The 18,648-nt window shown below is 48.5% G+C and overlaps 2 protein-coding genes and 1 pseudogene across 2 annotated transcripts; 1 reads left to right on the forward strand and 2 right to left on the reverse strand.

The window, feature by feature from the left end:
• The window catches only part of LOC136993807 (antigen WC1.1-like), a 1,003,008-nt pseudogene that overhangs the window by 74,254 nt on the left and 910,106 nt on the right, over positions 1 to 18,648 (reverse strand).
• Positions 5,333 to 6,049, reverse strand: LOC136993752 (olfactory receptor 6M1-like; the record flags this gene model as incomplete). Its single annotated transcript, XM_067308695.1, has 1 exon — positions 5,333 to 6,049. A coding segment is annotated over exon 1 (717 nt), but the record flags the coding sequence as incomplete, so codon positions are not given.
• On the forward strand, positions 11,021 to 17,024 carry LOC136993753 (olfactory receptor 14A16-like; the record flags this gene model as incomplete). Its single annotated transcript, XM_067308696.1, has 2 exons — positions 11,021 to 11,656; positions 16,599 to 17,024. Coding segments are annotated over 2 exons (1,062 nt in total), but the record flags the coding sequence as incomplete, so codon positions are not given.

Genomic DNA, 18,648 nt, shown 5'->3' on the forward strand with positions numbered 1-18,648 from the left:
TGTTTCTTTTGCTTTGCTTTTTTGGGGGGCAGTGGGCTGGGGTGGGTTGGGGTGGGGAGAGGGGTTGGATGTAAAAAGTGTTCTCTATCCTTGAGAAATGAAGACCCCAGGAAGAGGCTCTGCCTTGGCTAAACTGAGATATTTTAAGTGCAGACAGCCAGAGCTTGATGTACCCTGGCCATCAATGAAGAGAATAAGTTGATTTTCCAATGGGATGCAAATCATCCTAAGGAAGATGCCTCGGAGGAGATTCAGTTCAGAGAGCTAGACACCTGACTGTGGATGTTCTTGTGGAGGTACCTCCACATGAGGTGCGTAGTTGATCTCACATGGAAATGAACTCAGTTCATAGGGCTGGGGAGTAATTCCACCGACCAGCCTTCAATTGCTTAAGCAGCTGTCCAGTGCCATTTTACATTTCCTAGGATATCCAGCCTGTTATCTAGCTGTTGCAGCAGGTGGCTGCCAGTTTCTTGCATGCCCTGGTTTCATTTACCAGCCCTGTGCAGATAACTTTACACACTACAGAGCATCCCAAGTGCCCACTTTATGAGCCAGGAGAAGAAGGAGCTGAAGACTAAAACTTTTGGTGGTGAGTGGAAGTTCAGGGATAAAAAGGGCAGGTGTTACATAGCGTGGCTTGTGATTTCTGATTGAGAGGCACCACTCAAACAGTGGAATCTGGGGGATGCGGAGCAGTTTTTGGATACCATGAGGTTCCTTGTGAAGACATTGGGTACCAATAAATGGGGTCAGATTGCAGGGGGCCTGCAGGCTAGGACTGAGGAATATCAGGAAAATTGAAGTTGCAAGGATTATATTTCAGCCCTGAGAGGCACTGCTTGAGGACGGAGGATGATGTGGGGAGAGTTACGCAGGGCTGGGGCTGCAGGGATGTGTAGACTGCACTGAGGCAAAGCATTAAAACTCTGTGAGTGCACGTGTGTCAAAAATGGAAGAGGCACCCCACATCAAAGGTGCTACTTGAGGGAAGAACCTCTGTCCCTTTCCTTTGTCTTCCTGCAAGTGGTGCCTCTGATGGTCTGGTCTAATCAGTGCTTGGGGAGGGACATGGACTTCTGGCAGCAGCTCTATCTCTAACAGCCCTCAGCAAGCCCCATTAAACCTCCAAGACACTTTAGTCCTGTGATTTCACTTCACACTGGGCAATTTTCCCCTGGGAGTTTGTAAGACTGTGGGAACCATAATGAGCTTGTCATTGCCTCTAATCCACAGGGTGGCTAGTAGGAGAAATTAAGAGTTTTGTTAAGCACAAAAGTTTTGAATGAGCACATGATGTATTCTGTTTTCATTTGTTTCTCATGTTTAAGCCTAACAAAGTTACACTAGCGTGTTTCAAATGAACTTTATGAATGTCCATTTCCAGTGGCCATCTAGTGGTATCCCATGGAATATACGTGGGACATCTGTTACCAAAAGTAGCCTTCTAGGGTACACTAGTGTCCCAGAATTTCAGACCTTCCTCTTCCCGCTGGTTCTAGTTATCTGCATTATGACTCTCCTTGGGAATATCCACATTGTTATGTTGGTGATAGCTGAGCAGCATTCCCATGCTTTTCAATTCTGCCAGGCATAGGATGTGTTAGTACCCTATTCACTGTTTTGGGAACCCCTTCTACCAGAGAAAGACAGAGGGCTTTCTCAGCCACCTCCTTCCACCTCACTGTAGTAAAAATTTCTACAGCAGCCTAATCATTGTGTATCTCTTACCAAAACCCAACACCCTGCCAACCCCTAGCAAAGAGTTTTCTGTCTTTTACACAGCCCTCACTCTTCTAATCAAGATGCTCAGGTTGCCGTTGATAATCCCATCCCCAACCAGTTCTTTTTTATCTTTCATATCATGATAGAAAAGATGCATTTAACCATGCATGCATGCATCTGTCTGAATGTGTGTCTTCAGCCCAAGAGAGATGGTTCAGTGATCTGCACGAAGTAGACGTATTCAGGAGATAGATTCCAAAACTGAGCAGACTGTTGTCACCTGATCTGAGAAAGAGCAAACTGAGTTTTAATATTTTCCTGTTCTAATATAGCTTTGGAACACTCCTGTGTTTAGGATAGCTGGGAAGCAGGTGTGCCAGATGTGTAGTAATGTTTATGGGATTAACGAAGTTGCTACCATGGCATGAAGAGGTAGTTTTGAAAATTTTAATTCTATCTTCCTCTCTCAACATTTGTCCCTTCATGACCATTCTCTTTCCACCCCTTAGTTCCTTTTCCAGAATACGCTTCCGTCTTGAACTTGCGTAGTGCTTGAAATATGCAGCCAGGTCCATGTCTTCCAGGGAGCAGAAATGGAAGAGGGCCCCTATGTGGCTACAAGCTGCTTATCCATAGATATAGATTGTTCTTTTGTGCTTATCACAAAAAAAACTGTGTGTGTGAGTGTGGGGGGGGAATCATACTGACACAGGGGAAGCTCTCTTCCCAAGCTTGTAGGGTGCATTATCAAAAGATCATATGGAGTCCCTCTGTGAAAACAGTGACTTAGCAGAAGTCTGGTAGGGTGGCCTTTGCACTTGTAGAGTTGAGCTGTCTTAGTTTGTGTTAATCATTTGGCCTCCCTTTATACTTGGGAACAGGAATAGGCAGCTGTAGAAAATTTTATCTCACTTGAGCTGATTTGTAATTTAGAATGAAACTAAAGAGGAATATCATCATATTTCTGTTAGAAGGAATCAAAAATGTTTGGAAGTTTTGTGTGGAAAGAAGACCTACTCTGTTGGATGGCAGCATGGGCAGAGTCTTCCAGAAAGAAAGTAATGGAATGCAAATGATTTCTGGCCTATGTTCTTTCATGCAGATCTTAGAAACTTACTTTGGGCACTTACTTTTTCCTGTCACATTCATGGAGCATGTTACTGATGCCTTTACAGGAGTAGGCAACACAAGAGCTTCAGAGCCACCCTCTCGCTGGCTGGGGTGAATGCAACTTCTGTTGTCAGTACTTTCAGAAAGAACATAACATTTTAGATCTAAGAAAGGGTTTGCAGTGGACAAGAATATTTCTGTGTTCATTTAGCAAAGTCCTCCAAGTCCACCTTTTTTTTTTTATTTACTTATTTCATTTTCAATTCACCTATTAAAAAAAAAAATCTATTATTTATCCAGCTCAGGTATCAAGGAGGTGGATAGCTATTTAGGGGACCTTTATCCACAGAAGAAAGTCTGTTATTTACTGTGCACAACCATTACAGGAAGCAGACCCTGTTGTCAGGAAATGCTGCTCATACTGCTTAACTTCTGGGTCTCCTGGGTGTCTGCTGGCCCACGTAGTGCCCCTGCAGCCCAGAGACACAGGCATGTCGTTTTGTGTGTGCTTCCTCCATTCAAGGTACATGAAATCAAGTGAGGACTGTTGATCACAGCTGACAAAATGTGTGCTTTGTTTTGTTTTGTAGTGTGGCAGTGAGGATATGTGCTGCATGCCTTATGGCATAAAATACAGTTTGACGTCTGCACAGAGCAGAGGAAGCAACACCCAGCATGGTCTTGTTTGTACCCCTTGCAAAGGGCAGCTCTTGGAGTGACCTGTTCCTTCAACGGAAGAAGCAAATTCCTGAATGAACTATCCCACAACTGCACCTGGACTTTTCCCTGGTGTAAATAAGGTGAACAGTCTGGAGGCCATGCCATCAGAGCAAAGCAAACACCTAAGATATTGGTGTAGAGGTAGCAGTGGACAAACAGTGAGGTTCTGTTATTTCTATGCTGTAACCAGAGGTGTGGCTCTCACACAGATAGTCAAACTGTAGCTATCTACCCAGAAATATCAGAGACATTAGTGCCACAGTGACTTTGAGGGGGATTTTTCACAATAAGATGTCTAAGATAGCTAAGTTAAAGCACTGCTTGTGATTCCAAAGTCTCTTCACTGAAGATGTCTTGGTGGGATTCTTTGCCAACTTAAAGGGGATAGGAGTCATCCAACTAAATAACTTCAAACTTTCCATGCTAGGCATTTAAGACTAAACTCATCCATCTTGGTTTGCTGTACTTTTGGGAGGAAGTGATTTAAATAATAAAGGTCTCTGAGATAGAATGACAATCTCTTATTTTTATTTTAAACGAATAAACAATTTCTGGTTTTGATTCTCATTCCAAAACAACATATTTGTCTTGCAAATCGTGAGTGAAAATGAATCCATGAAAATTACGAAATGGCAATACCATGACAAGGATTAGAAAAAAGGAATTTTTTGTTTGCTTTTGTTTGGTGAAGGGGTTGGAGAGAACTTAAGGTCTAGATCTAATCCGTGGGGCTGCAGAGGATGCACCTCACTGATCTAAAGTCCCTCACTTGCACAAATTATAACACATTACCCAGCATGTGTTTCAGCGCAACTGGCATTTCCTATTAAACAGATGAGCCTCCTATGCTCAGTATACTTCCTCTGAAGTACTATGGACAGCTAGCATAAGAGGAGATGATATAATCCTCTAGACTATCACAGGAGGGCGGGCAATGCACTCAACTTAGGGCATTTAAGTTACAAATGTGGACAAACTAATTCCACTGTGTGAGTCTGTTCTATTAGCTGAAGTATTGGCTCTGACAGCATTGTGTCATAAGGACTGGGCATTTATTTCATTAAGCTTGATCTGTGGATAATTGTATCGTTACTCAACAATTAAATTACTGACCAATATTCTGGATTTTGTTGCAGCTTAAAAGAGAGCTGATGTTAGGTGGGTAATATAGGCTTTAATTTGTCTATGTTCTTGTCCTTACCAGGAGGTTAATGGGGAGAAGTAAGTGCCACTTAGGAGAGAAATAAAGCCATTGTTGCTCTCTTTTTTTTTCTTTTTTTGTTCCACCTATTTTCTGTCTCTTTCTAAAGGCAAAGAGGTTCAAAAAAGTTCTGCCACCAAAATAAACAGGCAAACCAGATTTTGTGACAAGGAGAAGCTGCATCCAAACTGGAGGAAGGTGAACCGTCTTGAGAATTTGGTGTGCCAAGGAAGGAGGAACTCCTCAGCTTGTTGCTTTCTGTCTCAGTTTCCACTCTTAGAAAACACCATCACCAGGGTATTCACCCGAGTTTGTAAAGTGCTTTTAGACCATTTGAAAGGCATCCCTATCTGAGGATTAGGTCTTATCATGATGATATGTTTCAGGAGAGAAACTGGTGTGATTTCATGAAACTTCACACTGCTAAGAAAGAAAGATGGAATTTCAGCAAATGAATCATAATCATTTGTTCCATCCCCCCCTCCCTTTCCCCTCCACTTACAAAATCTCTTCTCAGAAGGAAAAACATTTTCTGGAGATTATCACACTTCTCTTCAAGCCCACCTTGAGAGCTTTCTTCATCTGCTCGTTCCTCAGGCTGAAAATGAAGGGGCTCATCAGAGGAGTTATCATTGTGTTGAGCAGGGCCACCATTTTGTTATAGGAAATGTGGTGATTTGAAGGCCACATATACAGGAAGATGCAGCTACCATAGCCCAAGATGACAAAGGTGAAATGAGAGGAGCATGTAGAAAATGCCTTGTTCCGTGACGAAGCTGAGGGCAACCTAAGGATGGTGTTAATGATGTATAGGTAGGACATTGCTGTCATAACCAGTGAGCCAAGGAGGATGATGGAAAAGGTCATGAAACTTATCAGCTCCACAGTCTGTGTTTCTGCACAGGATAACTTGATCAAAAGCACGACGTCACAGAAGAAGTGGTCAATACGATTGGCATTGCAGAAGGGCAGCCTGACAACTAGGACAGTGGGGACAATGGTGGCCAGGAAGCCTGCAGTCCATGACCCCAACAGGAGCTGAACACAAAGCTGACTGTTCATTAGCATGGGGTACTGAAGAGGGTAGCATATGGCCACATAACGGTCGTAGGACATGACAGCCAGAAGGAGAAACTCGATGCTGCCCAAGAGGGAGAAGAAGTAGCACTGAGTTATGCAAGCTGGGTAGGAGATGGTTTTGTTGCCCATCAGCAAGCTTGCTACTGTTTTGGGTATGATGGATGTAGCAATGAAGATCTCCAAAGAGGAGAGGTTGCAGAGGAAAAAGTACATAGGTCTGTGGAGGTCTCGGTCAGAAAGAATGAGGGCAATGATCAGCAGGTTTCCAACTAAGATCACCAGGTAGGAAGCCAGGAAAGTGATTGCTATTAGGTACTCCTGATGGTGGAGGGAGCGGAAGCCCAAGAGAAGGAACTCTGTGACAGTCGTATGGTTCAACATATCTGCAACAACTGAGCTGCAGTGAGTAAGAGAAGCTGGTGAGTGGAGGAAACAATTCCTCAGAAGGTTAGAGGAAGTGGAGACAGGTAGAGAAATGTAGAAGTATAATAAAAGAGATACATGGGGTTACTCACAAGAAGTCTGTAAGGAAAACAGAGAAGAGAGGAGAGGCAAGGAGAAACAACATAGAGTAAGGAGACACCATTTTAAACAGTAACAACAAACTTAGTTTCTAGGTTAGAGTAGGAATCCACTATTAATAACATGTAAGTTTTTGCATTTGAGCTCCTTACTCAAGTGTCCTTTTATAGTCAAAGGAGAAAAAATAGACATTTCTCAGTCATTCTTTCTCTAGTCTATCTTAAACTGATATTTTAGGATGAGATAAAATCCATCCTGGAGAAAGATAAAACATCTCTTCAAAGTGACATTAACCTTTGGATTAGGTAAGGAGTGGAAAGAAGGAAGAAGGAGAATGGTGACATAGGAGGAGGTGTATGGGAAATAAAGGCAATGGGAGGGACAAAGCCAAAGAAAGGGAAGACAAATATTCTATGATTAAAACTGTGGTCTTTCTCTCCAAGCTTGAACTATTCCCTATAGAGCAGAAATCTTTACAAACAGATTCTTCTTCAGTTGCAGCAATCTTTCTTGCCGAGAAATGGTTTTGATAAAACCTTCTGGCCATCAGAAGGAAAAATAAAAATGAATACAAGCAATACAAAGGAGAGAGGAAAAAAAGAAAATCCTAGGAGACAAAAAGATATGTAGGGAAATTCATCAGTTGGGGATAAGAAAAAAAAAAGCCCTACCCTGTAAAACAAATAAACAAGCAAACAAACAGAACCACGAAAGACTTTTTTTTTTTTTCTTCGTATGAACACTGGAAAGATGAAGCTTGGTTTGATATGGAGTCGGTCCTGAATTCATTACCTGAGGTCGTGAAGACAACGAATTCTCAATGCAGTCCTCTCAAGACAGTCTACCCCTATGTAGACCATCTCCTTTCCATCCTGCTGCTTTTGCTCACAGAACTTGAATAAGCCCAAAAGAGAGAACAATACTACTCTGTGCTTGTTAGCTGGACCTGGCCAACAAGCTAAAGCAGAGGAAGGGGCAGAGACCCAGGCACATAGACACAGACTGGTCAGCAAAGTCTCATTGCCTGAGAAATATCACAGGCAAAGGAGGACAGTCACAGGCAGGCAGGCAGGCAGGCAGGCAGTCTAGGAACTCAACAACAACAACAAAAATAGCAATCAACAAAAAATGAGGTGAAATGCAACAAAGCAGTTACTTACATTAATCTATGTGCAGGAAACACTGTCAAGGGGAAACAGAAGGCCAGCAGAATTTCTGCAGACCATCATCTCCTTCCCTCTCCTCCCACAACCTTGAGAGAACAATCTGGCATGTCTCATTTCAAGGTTCTTGCAGAGCCTCTTTGAGTCAGCTGCTAATGCCGTTTGTTCTGATGCACTGTGCTGCCAGACAGAAGTAAGCTCTGATTTTTTTCCCTTTCAAGTAAAACCACCCAAAGCCCTTTGGCATTCCCTGAAGAATCACGGTCCTTTGTGCTTTCCTGAGATGCTCCTCAGCAGAGTCGGTCTGAGAGGGTGACAGGACATTAATTAAAATGATAGCTGGTACCCAGGTGACCTAACCCCTGCAGAAATGTAGATCCATTTTGTGAAGCAGTCTAAGAGAGAGAAAAACACAAAATCTTTAAAAGTGCTATCAAGAAATGTAATCTGTGAAAGCAGTTCCTGTGGAGCTACTGTCATACTCCCTGCCTTATCTTTCTAATGTTGGCCATCTAAAAGACAGATTTTTAAATGTTCAAGTAGTCACCTTAGGTTCCCTTAGGTTAGTCAGTGGAGTTTAGGACATGATTCAACTTTTCGCAAAATGGATTTCTAAAGGAGAGGAGAGGAACAGATTCCTCCTCTCTAAGGGCAGAGGGAGGCTTGAGTGACAGACTGACATCAAGGCATCTTCATTGCTGGCCTCTGGGAGCTCTTCAGGGGTGAGACATTGGTTCCTAAGGGCCACCTGACTATCTTCTACCCCTCCAAAAGGAAGTATGAACCTGAGGGTTCAGAGTTATAACTGCCAACATAATGCAGACCTCTCTTACCACTTAATGCATCTAAGTTAGGACTAGGCACCTCTGTTTTGACCTCTGAATTGTTCACCTAAAGTTCAGCGAGAGCAATCTCATCCATGGTGACACTGAGCAAGGCTTTCCCTTTCCCTGAGTACAGGCAGGCTCTTAGTCCACCTCCTTTGTACTCAGTGTGGACAGCCCCAGCAGAGCATAAGCCTCTGCCCATAGGCTTGTTACTGAACTCCAGTGTTCACAGGGGACTATTGGACCCTGTCTCTGTCTAAGCTGGGCTCTAGATCTCTTCTCATTTCAACCCATTTCCTCATTTTCCGATACATCCAGGGGGTGCAGAGGAGTGGCTGGAGTAGCCCAGTGTCCCCTCAATTTCCTCATCAGTCTTTCAGGAAGCAGGTACCCATGTCGTTGTGCTTCCAGCTGATGTATCACCTCGTGTAGGGTTGATGCACAGAGACATTTGGCCAGTCTTCCTGCATCTTTGGATCCATTTTGACCACAGCACTTTGCTTGCAAAGGGTTTGCGTGAAGGAATTCTGAAGAATGTGTGCTATGAGTAATCGTCCTTATGAAATACATCCACCTGTCTCTAGTGAGTGTGGTCATGTACACCAGTCAGGGTGGCATTTTATCCACACTCAGCATCCTTCTGTAACTGTAAGGGTGAACAGAGAGCAGCTGTTCTTGGTGGGGGTCTCTGCTGGGCCAGTCTCTAACCACACCTGGAGCAATGCTCCAGATGTGACCCCAGTTGTGGGAGCATTTGGCACCACCACAGCCATCACCTGGGGTCAGGGCTGGTGCTGCTGGGTGGGGGGAAGCACCACCCACCGCAGCTCACAGCTCTGGGTGCACAGGGGTGCACACAAGCAGTGATGGGACCCCTCCTCTCCCATGGAGCCAAACCAGAGGGGACAAGGGGTCCAAAGGGCTCTGGGGAACATGATGGGGAGACAGAAAGAGTGGAGGAGGGTTGGGAGAGCTGTTACTAGACAGCAGTGGGTGAGGAGCAGGAGGAGGGCCCGTGACACCCAAGGAAGTGACCAAGAGGTGGAGCTCAGTACTGAACTGATCAGCTAGGGTTTTCTTCATTGTTTTCACTGCCTGTAGAGCAAGTGTGAAGCTTTCATCATTGAGGCAACTGCTGTCCTTGTGCTTCAAATGTTTCCTGGAAACGCACCTGTTAGCTTTGAGCATGAACTGTCTTTCAACCAGAAGCTGGAAGCTTGACTTCCTGCTGCTCTGTGTACCTGGAGGTTGGCTCCAAGGTCTTCCAGGCCATGTGTCTCTCCAGCAGGGGCCGGGGCTTGACCCAGAGAAAGTCATGGCATCTCCCTGGTCCCCCTTGTGAGAAGGAAACTACAGAGACACTGGCCTTCTGACAAGACTTTGCTGCCCAACCAGAAGACCATTTCCTCTTCGCTGTGGAAATCTTCACTGTGGAATTGAACTCCTCCACTCCCAGCTCAGTCCACTTTCCTTCTTAGAGGATCTTGTGAGTGTGCTTCTCCTTTAGCTGAGTGAGGTGCAAGCACAGGGCAGTGAGGGGAAAAACTCACTGACAGACCAGGTCCCGTGACCCTGTACAAAGTCACAGTGAGCCCTTTTTTCCTCTTGGGATGCACAAGTGCTCACGCTAAGAGCAACTGCAATGGCAAAAATTTCTACCCCGTCACACACTGTGCTCCCACAGTGAGATGGAGGTATTGAAAAACTAAATAAATATGTAGTCAGACTCCTCCACTGAAGATCATTTTCTGGAAAAAAAATGGGTTTCAAAATGTTGAACTACCCTTCCACATCAGGGGTGGATGTAATCTGCTGCAGGATGCGTACATCAGAGCTAGTCACTTCGCATTCCCCGTGCAGTGCCCGGAGGAAGGGTGCAGACGGTAAATTGGCATGAGGAGAGGGTCTATCTCCCTGGAATGGAGACATCTAGAAAGGATCAGGTCACCCCTTGCCTTCACTTGAGTGTTTCTCTGCCTTGCTGGAGCGGGAGCTGGTGTGAGTGATTCAGGTACAGGCACCTCTGCTCAAGAGGGTAAGGCTGGGGGAGATGAATGCCTCACAAGGATCTTCTCTTTCAGGAACAGCTGGCATGAGGGCTGTATTCAGCTCTCATTTTGGTGAAGAGAGATTATTCCCACTGGGTCACTGGACCAAGTCCCCTCCACCCAGCTCATGGCACCCATCCCCAGGAATCCCACCACATAGTAGGGTCAGTTTGACACCTCCATTTACACCTCCGGCAGAGCAGAACTGACTCCTCTGGAGACCATGGGCAGAGGCCCCTGCTGCGCATGGCACACTCAGCCAGTGCAAACCAGAGCCCCAGAAAGGGAGCTGCACGAAGAGAGAGGAGAGAGGAAATGGGGGGGTTTCTATGAGAAATGGAATGGGTTGGGCTCCGAGAAGCCTGCTCTAACTTGTCACTGTCTTTTTCTCCTTGAACAGTCCCTCATGCCCGGGGTGAGCAAATGTCCAACAGAAGCGCCCTCAAAGAGTTCCTCCTCTTGGCATTTGCAGACACACGACAGCTGCAGCTCTTGCACTTCTCGCTCTTCCTGGGCATCTACCTGGCTGCTGTCCTGGGCAACGGCCTCATCATTGCAGCCATAGCCTGCAACCACCACCTCCACACCCCCATGTACTTCTTCCTCCTCAACCTCTCCCTCCTCGACCTTGGCACCATCTCTGCCACTGTCCCCAAATCCATGGCCAATTCCCTCTGGAACACCAGGGCCATTTCCTACTCTGGATGTGCTGCCCAGGTCTTTTTCTCCTTTTTCTTATGCTCAGCAGAGTTTTATCTCCTCACCATCATGGCATATGACCGCTATATTGCCATCTGCAGACCCCTGCACTATGGGACCCTCATGGGCAGCAGCGCTTGTGCCAAAATGGCAGCAGCTACCTGGGCTACTGGTTTTCTTAATGCTCTCCTGCACACTGCTAACACATTTTCAGTTACATTCTGCCAAGGCAATGCTGTGGAGCAGTTCTTCTGTGAAGTCCCCCAGATCCTCTGGCTCTCCTGCTCAGACTCCTACCTCAGGGACATTGGGGTTCTTGTGATTAGCGCCTGTTTAGGCTTTGGGTGTTTTGTTTTTATTTTGCTGTCCTATGTGCAGGTCTTCACTGCTGTGCTGAGGATCCCCTCTGAGCAGGGCAGGCACAAAGCCTTTTCCATGTGCCTCCCTCACTTGGCTGTCGTCTCCCTCTTTGTCAGCACTACAGCATTTGCCTACCTGAAGCCCTCCTCCCTCTCCTCCCCAGCTCTGGATCTGGTGGTGGCAGTTCTGTATGCAGTGCTGCCTCCAGCTGTGAACCCCCTCATCTACAGCTTGAGGAACAAGGAGCTCAAGGAGGCACTGAAGAAACTGATTCAGCTGGTACTAGTTCAGCAGCAATAGTTACCTCTCTTCACAAGTGATTTCCAATCTATCTCAGGCAACTCTTGCGGTTTGTGAGTTCTATCTGTGATAGTCATGTTTTTACACAAATATCTGAATTCATCCCACTTCTCCAGAAGCACAAACCCTGTCTGCTCCGCTGGCACTGCAAAGCAGCACCGCCAAACTGGGTCCCTGCGGGGAGCACAAGGGAGGGGAGCAAGGATGGCTGCCCAGGCCAGGATGGACACCCTCCACTTGGGGAAAGGCTCTCTGGGGAGCAGAGTTGTCTCTGGAGAAGAGGAAAGGAGCAATTGTGTGCTTGTGGGGAGGAATAAATGAAAAGCTGTTTCTATGTTTGTCATCTGAGGGCAGGATGCTCTGTCACTGTTTGAGGAGTCTCAGGGCCAGGACTCTTGTGCTGTCCTGGGGAGAGGGGCTGGCGCAGAGCGGCTGCAGACAGTGCAGGTTAAGGATCTTCTGGAAATAAGAGTAGGGCAGACAGAGATTGACTGGCCTCAATTTTCTTGTGCCATTGCTGGCCCCCCGCCCTGGGGCTGATGGGGAGGCTGACACCCCTCTCTGCACCCAGGAGCTGCTGTGCCCTTCAGGGGGCTGGGGCTGTTGTGTGAGTGCCCAGAGCTCTGCAGCATCCTGTGGTGGGCATTGCTACAGGGCCACCTCCAGCCTGGGCTGCTCTGCTGAGCTGGGGTGGGCTGGGGAGAGGGCAGGGGAGGTGGGGAGAGCCTGTGAGAGGCTGGGCTGGGCTGGAAAGGGCCCAGGAGAGGCAAAAGGCCAGCAGGCAGCTCCTGCGTATGCATGGGCAGTGTGGGAGCCCACAGCTGTGTGCTGACAGGGCAAGTGCAGGACTCCTGGGAAAGGCACCAGGACGTGGAGGGTGCAGAAGGGAAGAGCCCGGGGTGTTGCCTATGTTGCATGGACACCCTGGGGAAGCTGTGCCAGGGCCATTGTCCCAGATGCCTGTTGGGGGAAGCTCACAACTATGGGGTGCAGGGCACTGCTGGGAGAAGCATACAGCTATGGGGGAGGGAAGGGACTGCTGGGGGAAGCTCACAGCTATGGGAGGTCATGGCACCACTGGGGAAGCTCACAGATTTGAGGGTCAGGGCACTGCTGGGGGAAGCTCACAGCTCTGGGGCTGCAGGGCACCACTGGGGGAAGTTCAGAGCTATAAGGGGGTCAGGGCACTACTGGGGGAAGCTTACCACCACCACCCACTCAGGAAGCCCTGTTGGCCCTCCTGTGCCAGGAGAAAGGGTGCAGCTCTTTCTCCCTTTAGGACCCTTCCTGACTTCAACTGGGGGGTCCTGAACCCCTTTTGTGCCCCAGGGAAACAGCCCCACAGAGGGGCACTCTGAGGGCCTTGTTGCTAGTGAGAGGGCAGGGGCTGGGGGACTCTGAGGCAATGGGAGGGTGTCGAGGTGTCCTTGGGTGTGCAGGGTTTCCTGGGGGTCCCTGAGGCCATGAAGGTGGCAGGGAGTGCAGGGGTGTCACTGAGGCCTTGGAGGTACAGAGGAGTGCAGGGGTGTCACTGAGGCCATGGGGGTCTGGGGTCCATGGGGAGGAGACAGGCAGATGTCCAGGCTTTGCTAGGACTGGAACTAAAAACAAAGCCCAGCCAGGAGCAATGAGGGCCTGGAGGGATGAAAGAGGGAGAGGAGGTAAAGACAACTTGGCTGGGATAATGATCATGAGGGCGTTTTTGTCGCGGTGGTAAGGCCCATCGGTGAAGACTGCCGAGGCTTGTCTGCCCCTTGCACTATCATCCCCTGCTGCTCATCCATGTGAGCACCCAAGGCACTGCCTGGGGAGACCTGCAAAGCATCAAGCACAACTACCTGCTCTGTGGGCAACGATCTGGGGACCCGGGAGCCCCAGGCAGTTTTCTCTTTGATCCTGCTAGTAAGGGCGAAGGGCTGGAGGAGGTAGGGACAGATCCTGTGGGTCAACAACTGGTTGCACAGCTGGTGTTGGCAACAGGGTTGTGGTTGTTACGACCATGGGGCCTTCTCTGAGAATCAAGGATTGCTTGGAAGACATTGGGTCAGCCTGACCAAGTAGGGCAAAAGCACCTTTGCTACCGCCTGGCAAACCTGGTAAGGAGACCTTTACACTGGGAACGACAGGAGGGAGAGGATGACCAATAATCAGGCGAGGAAGTGGTGGATCAGGTTGGCAAGGAAAGGCTGTGGGGTGAAGGAAGCCCACCTCGAGCATATCCACATGAATAAGGACATGCCTACAGGAAAGCATCATGGGGGAAGCTCTCATACCCTTCCTGAGAAATCAGCACAGCTGGCACCTCTCTGAAGTGCTCATACACTAATGCCTGCAGCATGGGGAGCAAACACCAGGCATAAGAGGTCTGTGTGCAGCTGTGGACTTTGAGCTCATTGGGATCACAGAGACATGGTGGGATCACTCACAGGAGTGGAGTGCTGCAATGGATAGACACAGGCTCTTTAAGAAGGACCGGTGGGCAAGGCAAGGAGAGGGAGTTGTCCTTCATGTGAGAGAGCAGCTCAAATGAGCCAGTGGAGAGCTTATGGGTCAGGGTTATCAGGCAGAGCAACGTGGGTGACATTGCGCTGGGTGTCACCTTCAGACACCTGATCAGGAAGAAGACACAGACGAGGCCTTCTTCAGACAACTGGAAGAAGTCTCATGTTTGCAAGCCCTGGTCCTCCTAAGGGGGGACCTTAACCACCCTGATATCTGCTGGAGGGACAACTCAGCAGGGCACAAGGAATCCAGGAGGTTTCTGGAGTGCATTGACGACAATGTCCTGACAAAGGTCACTGAGGAGCTGATGAGGAGAGGTGATCTGCTAGCAATAAAGATCACAGGTGTTAGCTTCCCCACAGTGCCTGACCTCCCCCCAGCACAGCTGCTGTGAGCTTCCCCAGAGAGTGCCCTCAGCCCCCACTGCTGTCAGCTTCCCCCAGTGGTGCTCTCACCTCCCAAAGATGCCATCTTTCCCTGACACTACCACATGCCCTGTATTTTCCAGGAGAAATTTCCCACCACAGCCTCCATACCCTGGCTGGCTGCCAAAACAGCCCTTGCAGCTGCCCCCAAAATGGCCAGAGTGAAGCATCTCCATCATTCAGCCCAAAGCTGGAGAACAAGGTGGGAGGAGTGTGTGTGTGTTGGGGGGGGAGGTCATGGTCAGGCCAGTCTCTCCCCTTTAGTAAAGCAACTGCAATGAACATGCTGACCAGTGTGTCCAGGGCAGAGCTCTGGGAGCCAGGACACATCCCAGGCACCCACTGCCTCCACCAGCAGAACGGACACAAAATGCAGTCCCTCCTGCTCCTCAAGAGACAAGCCAGAGGAGCCGTTTCCAGCCTCAGGCGATCCAAGAGCAGGACTGCAAGTGGCCAGATGTCATGAAATTCAGCAGAAGGGACCAACTCCAGCCTTGGCTGAGACACAAAAGCAGGTTTCCTTGTTCTATTAGGAAAATGCTTTCAACCAATTCTTTTGGTCATCACCCCTGCTAGAGCAAAGCAAAGCATGTTGGTGCCCATTGGCCTCCAAGGTGCTTGTGCCTGTGCTGCCTTGCCTCATGCACTCGCCTGGTTGCCTAGTAATGATGTCACAGTCTCTGATGTCACAGTTGCTGGTGACCACCGGAGGAGATGGTCAGGTTCTGACGGGCTCAGTTGTCTGCCTTCCCCCCCCCTTTCAAGTCAGGCTTGCTTTAGTGCATTGCCTGCAAGGTGTATTGGGAAGAACCCCATCTGAGCAGCCTCTGGTACGGAAAGCAATCTGAAGAAGGCAAAGTCCCTGTTATCTGGAGACGTCAGCCGCTGTGCAAATAGCTGTAAGTAGCACAGATGGTTAGAAAGGGAAAGTCTTGACACTGGGGATACCCGTAGCTGTTTGAGACTGGAAGGCATTTTCATATTTGCAGCATGCTTGGAGGGTGAAAATCTCTTCACAGTCCTCCTGGGACACATTTCCTGGGGCTGTTGCTTGGTGCAGCAATGGTTTTCCTGTGGGAAACACTACAATCTTTGTGGAAGGTAAATTTCACACAGAAACCTGAGCAGCTTCACGTCTTGCCCAGCAGCATCTCTAAGCTGGCAGAGGAGATGGCCTTGGATGGTACTTATAAGCCGTGGCTTCACTGAGGTGCTCCTCAAGTGCAGATAATCCCCCCAACCTCAGAACCCATTGTTTTGGGTCCTCACCATCTCTTGCAGCCTCCCCCACCTGCTACCTTCACCTGAGAGGCGCACACCAAATACCTCAGCTTGGCACAGGCACACACCACCATGCCTCTCCTCACCCCTCCCTGCTCCGTGCATGCTCTGCACCTCTTTCTGCATGGCCTCTACCACACACGCATGTGTTTATGCAGGACTTTGAATCCCTACCAGGCAAGAGAGCATGAGATTCTGTCTACCTTGCATCTCTTCTCTCAGTCAATTGACAAAAATCAGAGAGGGGAAAGGAGAGTCTTGCAAATATAGCTTGGAGTTGGCTGCACCTCACACTGTGGCCTGGGACCTATCGTATTTCCCATGTCTTCAAAAGGGGACCAGACAACTGTTCTAACCCATGTGGGGCAGTGCATCCATACATCTGCAAGGTAGAAATCTGCAAGTGGAAGGCAAAAGGGAATGGGAAGGGTCTTCATTGTACTGACTGTGATACCGTGAATCTAGCCCTTTCCCAGAGCATGGTTACTCCCTGCAGCAGCTTCACAATGGAGCCATAGCACCAATCCCAACCTGAGGGCTGTAGTCAGTGATCGACTTTGCAGGGGTTCCAAGCGATGGGTTTTCCAGCCTTTCCAGTCTCCTCCTGAATGACCCTCTGCTTTGCTCCTTCACAGCGAGACATGTCCTGCCACAAGGCCAGTGACTGGAGAGCCCAGTTTAGACTGCCGGCCCATGGTGGATGCCAGGACCCACAGGAGTCATGCTGGGACAGAGACCTTTCCTCTGGGAGTGTTCAGAAGAGGAACACCATGCAGGAGGCCAAAGAGGAGCAGCATGCTCCCCTTTCCCCCTCCCACCTGGCTGCGGAGGAATTTGCCAACTTCATCGACTTCCTCACCGACAGGGGTGTGTTTTACAGCCTCCGGACAGTCCTAGAAGAAACCACCCAGAAAATAAAGGAGGTCATGGTGGCATACGGAGAGCTCAACTGCAGCCCAGAGACGGAGTCTCCAAGGTGTTCCTGTCAGAGCGAGAGGATCCATTTCTGCTCCTGCCACTACCCTGCCTCCTCCAGCTTGGGAGGGGACTGGGGAAAGTAATGCATGGCCAGAGCTGGGCAGAACCTACAGTGGACCATGCTGGACACCTCTGCTGCCCAAATTGCATGCAGGAAGGAGAGGAAGAGGACAGAGGAAGCGGTGAGGGTTTGCCACCCAAAGGTCTCTCTCTTTTAAATCTCGGTGCCCTGGGCCTTTTCCCAGACTGGAAAGCCACAAAGAACATGATCCGATTTGATTGGAAAATAAACGTATAGTGTTGTATAGAGATAACACGCACCAAAATCTCAACATTATCCCTTCCCTGTGGCATTTGCATGCACTTGTACACATGACCAGCTCTGTGTAATGTCCTCCTTCGCACCCAACAGTAAGTATTTGGGGTGTAAGGGAGTGAGAGAGGAAGAAGGTGGTAAATTTCTCTTCTTGGCTTTCATCACTTGAAAGCTGAAGCCCAGCATGGGCAGAAGGCACTTTTGTTAAAGGTGTGTGCCTTGCAAAGGCTGCTTATAGTACTGGGCCTTACCTCCTCTTTGGGCTACAGCGAGGCCCTGGGGGATCTGGCAAAGGCTCTTCTACACAGAAGCCCTCACCCCACAACGACTTGAGCAGAAGCTTCAGGTTCATACACTGTGAGCACATCCCCAGAGAACAAACCCAGTGCTATAAGCAGGACAAATGCATGGGGCTAGATCCTGGAAGAAGAGCAAGTACATGCTGTTTTGCTCTAGATTAGACTCATGTAGTGTAGGTATCAAAACCCTCCCATAAGCCAGGCATTAAAAGACTAAAACAGTTTTAAAATCTGGACTGAGACAGAGACATTGTGTATGTTCTGCTACCTTCTGAGCTATTCAGAGTAGCCTTGGATCACACTCTTAAGGTTTTTTTTTTCCCCACAGCTATGAAGATATAATAACTATCCCAAAACAGAAGCTCATTAGAATCCATAGTCTGCTCATTTCTGGAGGGTGGCGCTTGAAACAAATCTCCTGAGAAAAATCACACTCAAATTACAAGAACTGTGTGGCTGAATGAAAGCTGCAATCTGGTTCTGACTGTCCTGACCCTGCCCTCATGCCTGGAGAGGCACAAGTGCCACCTGTGTCATGAGCTCAGCTGTGCTCACAGCGCTGCCCAGCTCTCTGCAAGTGTTGGGAGAGCACGTGCTCAGCAGCATCTGGAGGTGTCCAAACCAGAACATTGAGCTGTCTGACCTGAGCTCCACCTCGAGGTCAAGGTCTGAACTTGACCACTTAAAAAAATGAATTCCAGTAGACCTCTAATTAAAAGTCACTGAGGCTTGGACTTCAGACTGGGCTTTGGCACCTCTTCAAACCAGAGATGGGATTTGCTTAGTTTAGTCTTCCCTTACTGCCTCTCTGTGCATCACGGATTTCGTATTTCACTTTCCTTTGACACATTCTCTTGTTTACTCTGGCAAGATCTTCACCCTCTTCCTTTCTCTTGCAGAGGGTTCCTCAAAAGGCAGCTGATATTCTGCCTCACAAGACCAACACGAGACCCCCACCAGGGGCTAGCAAAGACTGTGAAAAAGAAATCACAGCTGTCCTGAAAAAAGCAACCCCGCATGAAGTTTCTCATGGTCATCAGGGCCAGTTTCCCTCTGCCACTCCTCCTTTCTTCAAAGAAAAGACAGCATTAT

Source organism: Apteryx mantelli, chromosome 20 (assembly GCF_036417845.1).
Source record: "Apteryx mantelli isolate bAptMan1 chromosome 20, bAptMan1.hap1, whole genome shotgun sequence".
Taxonomy (NCBI): domain Eukaryota; kingdom Metazoa; phylum Chordata; class Aves; order Apterygiformes; family Apterygidae; genus Apteryx; species Apteryx mantelli.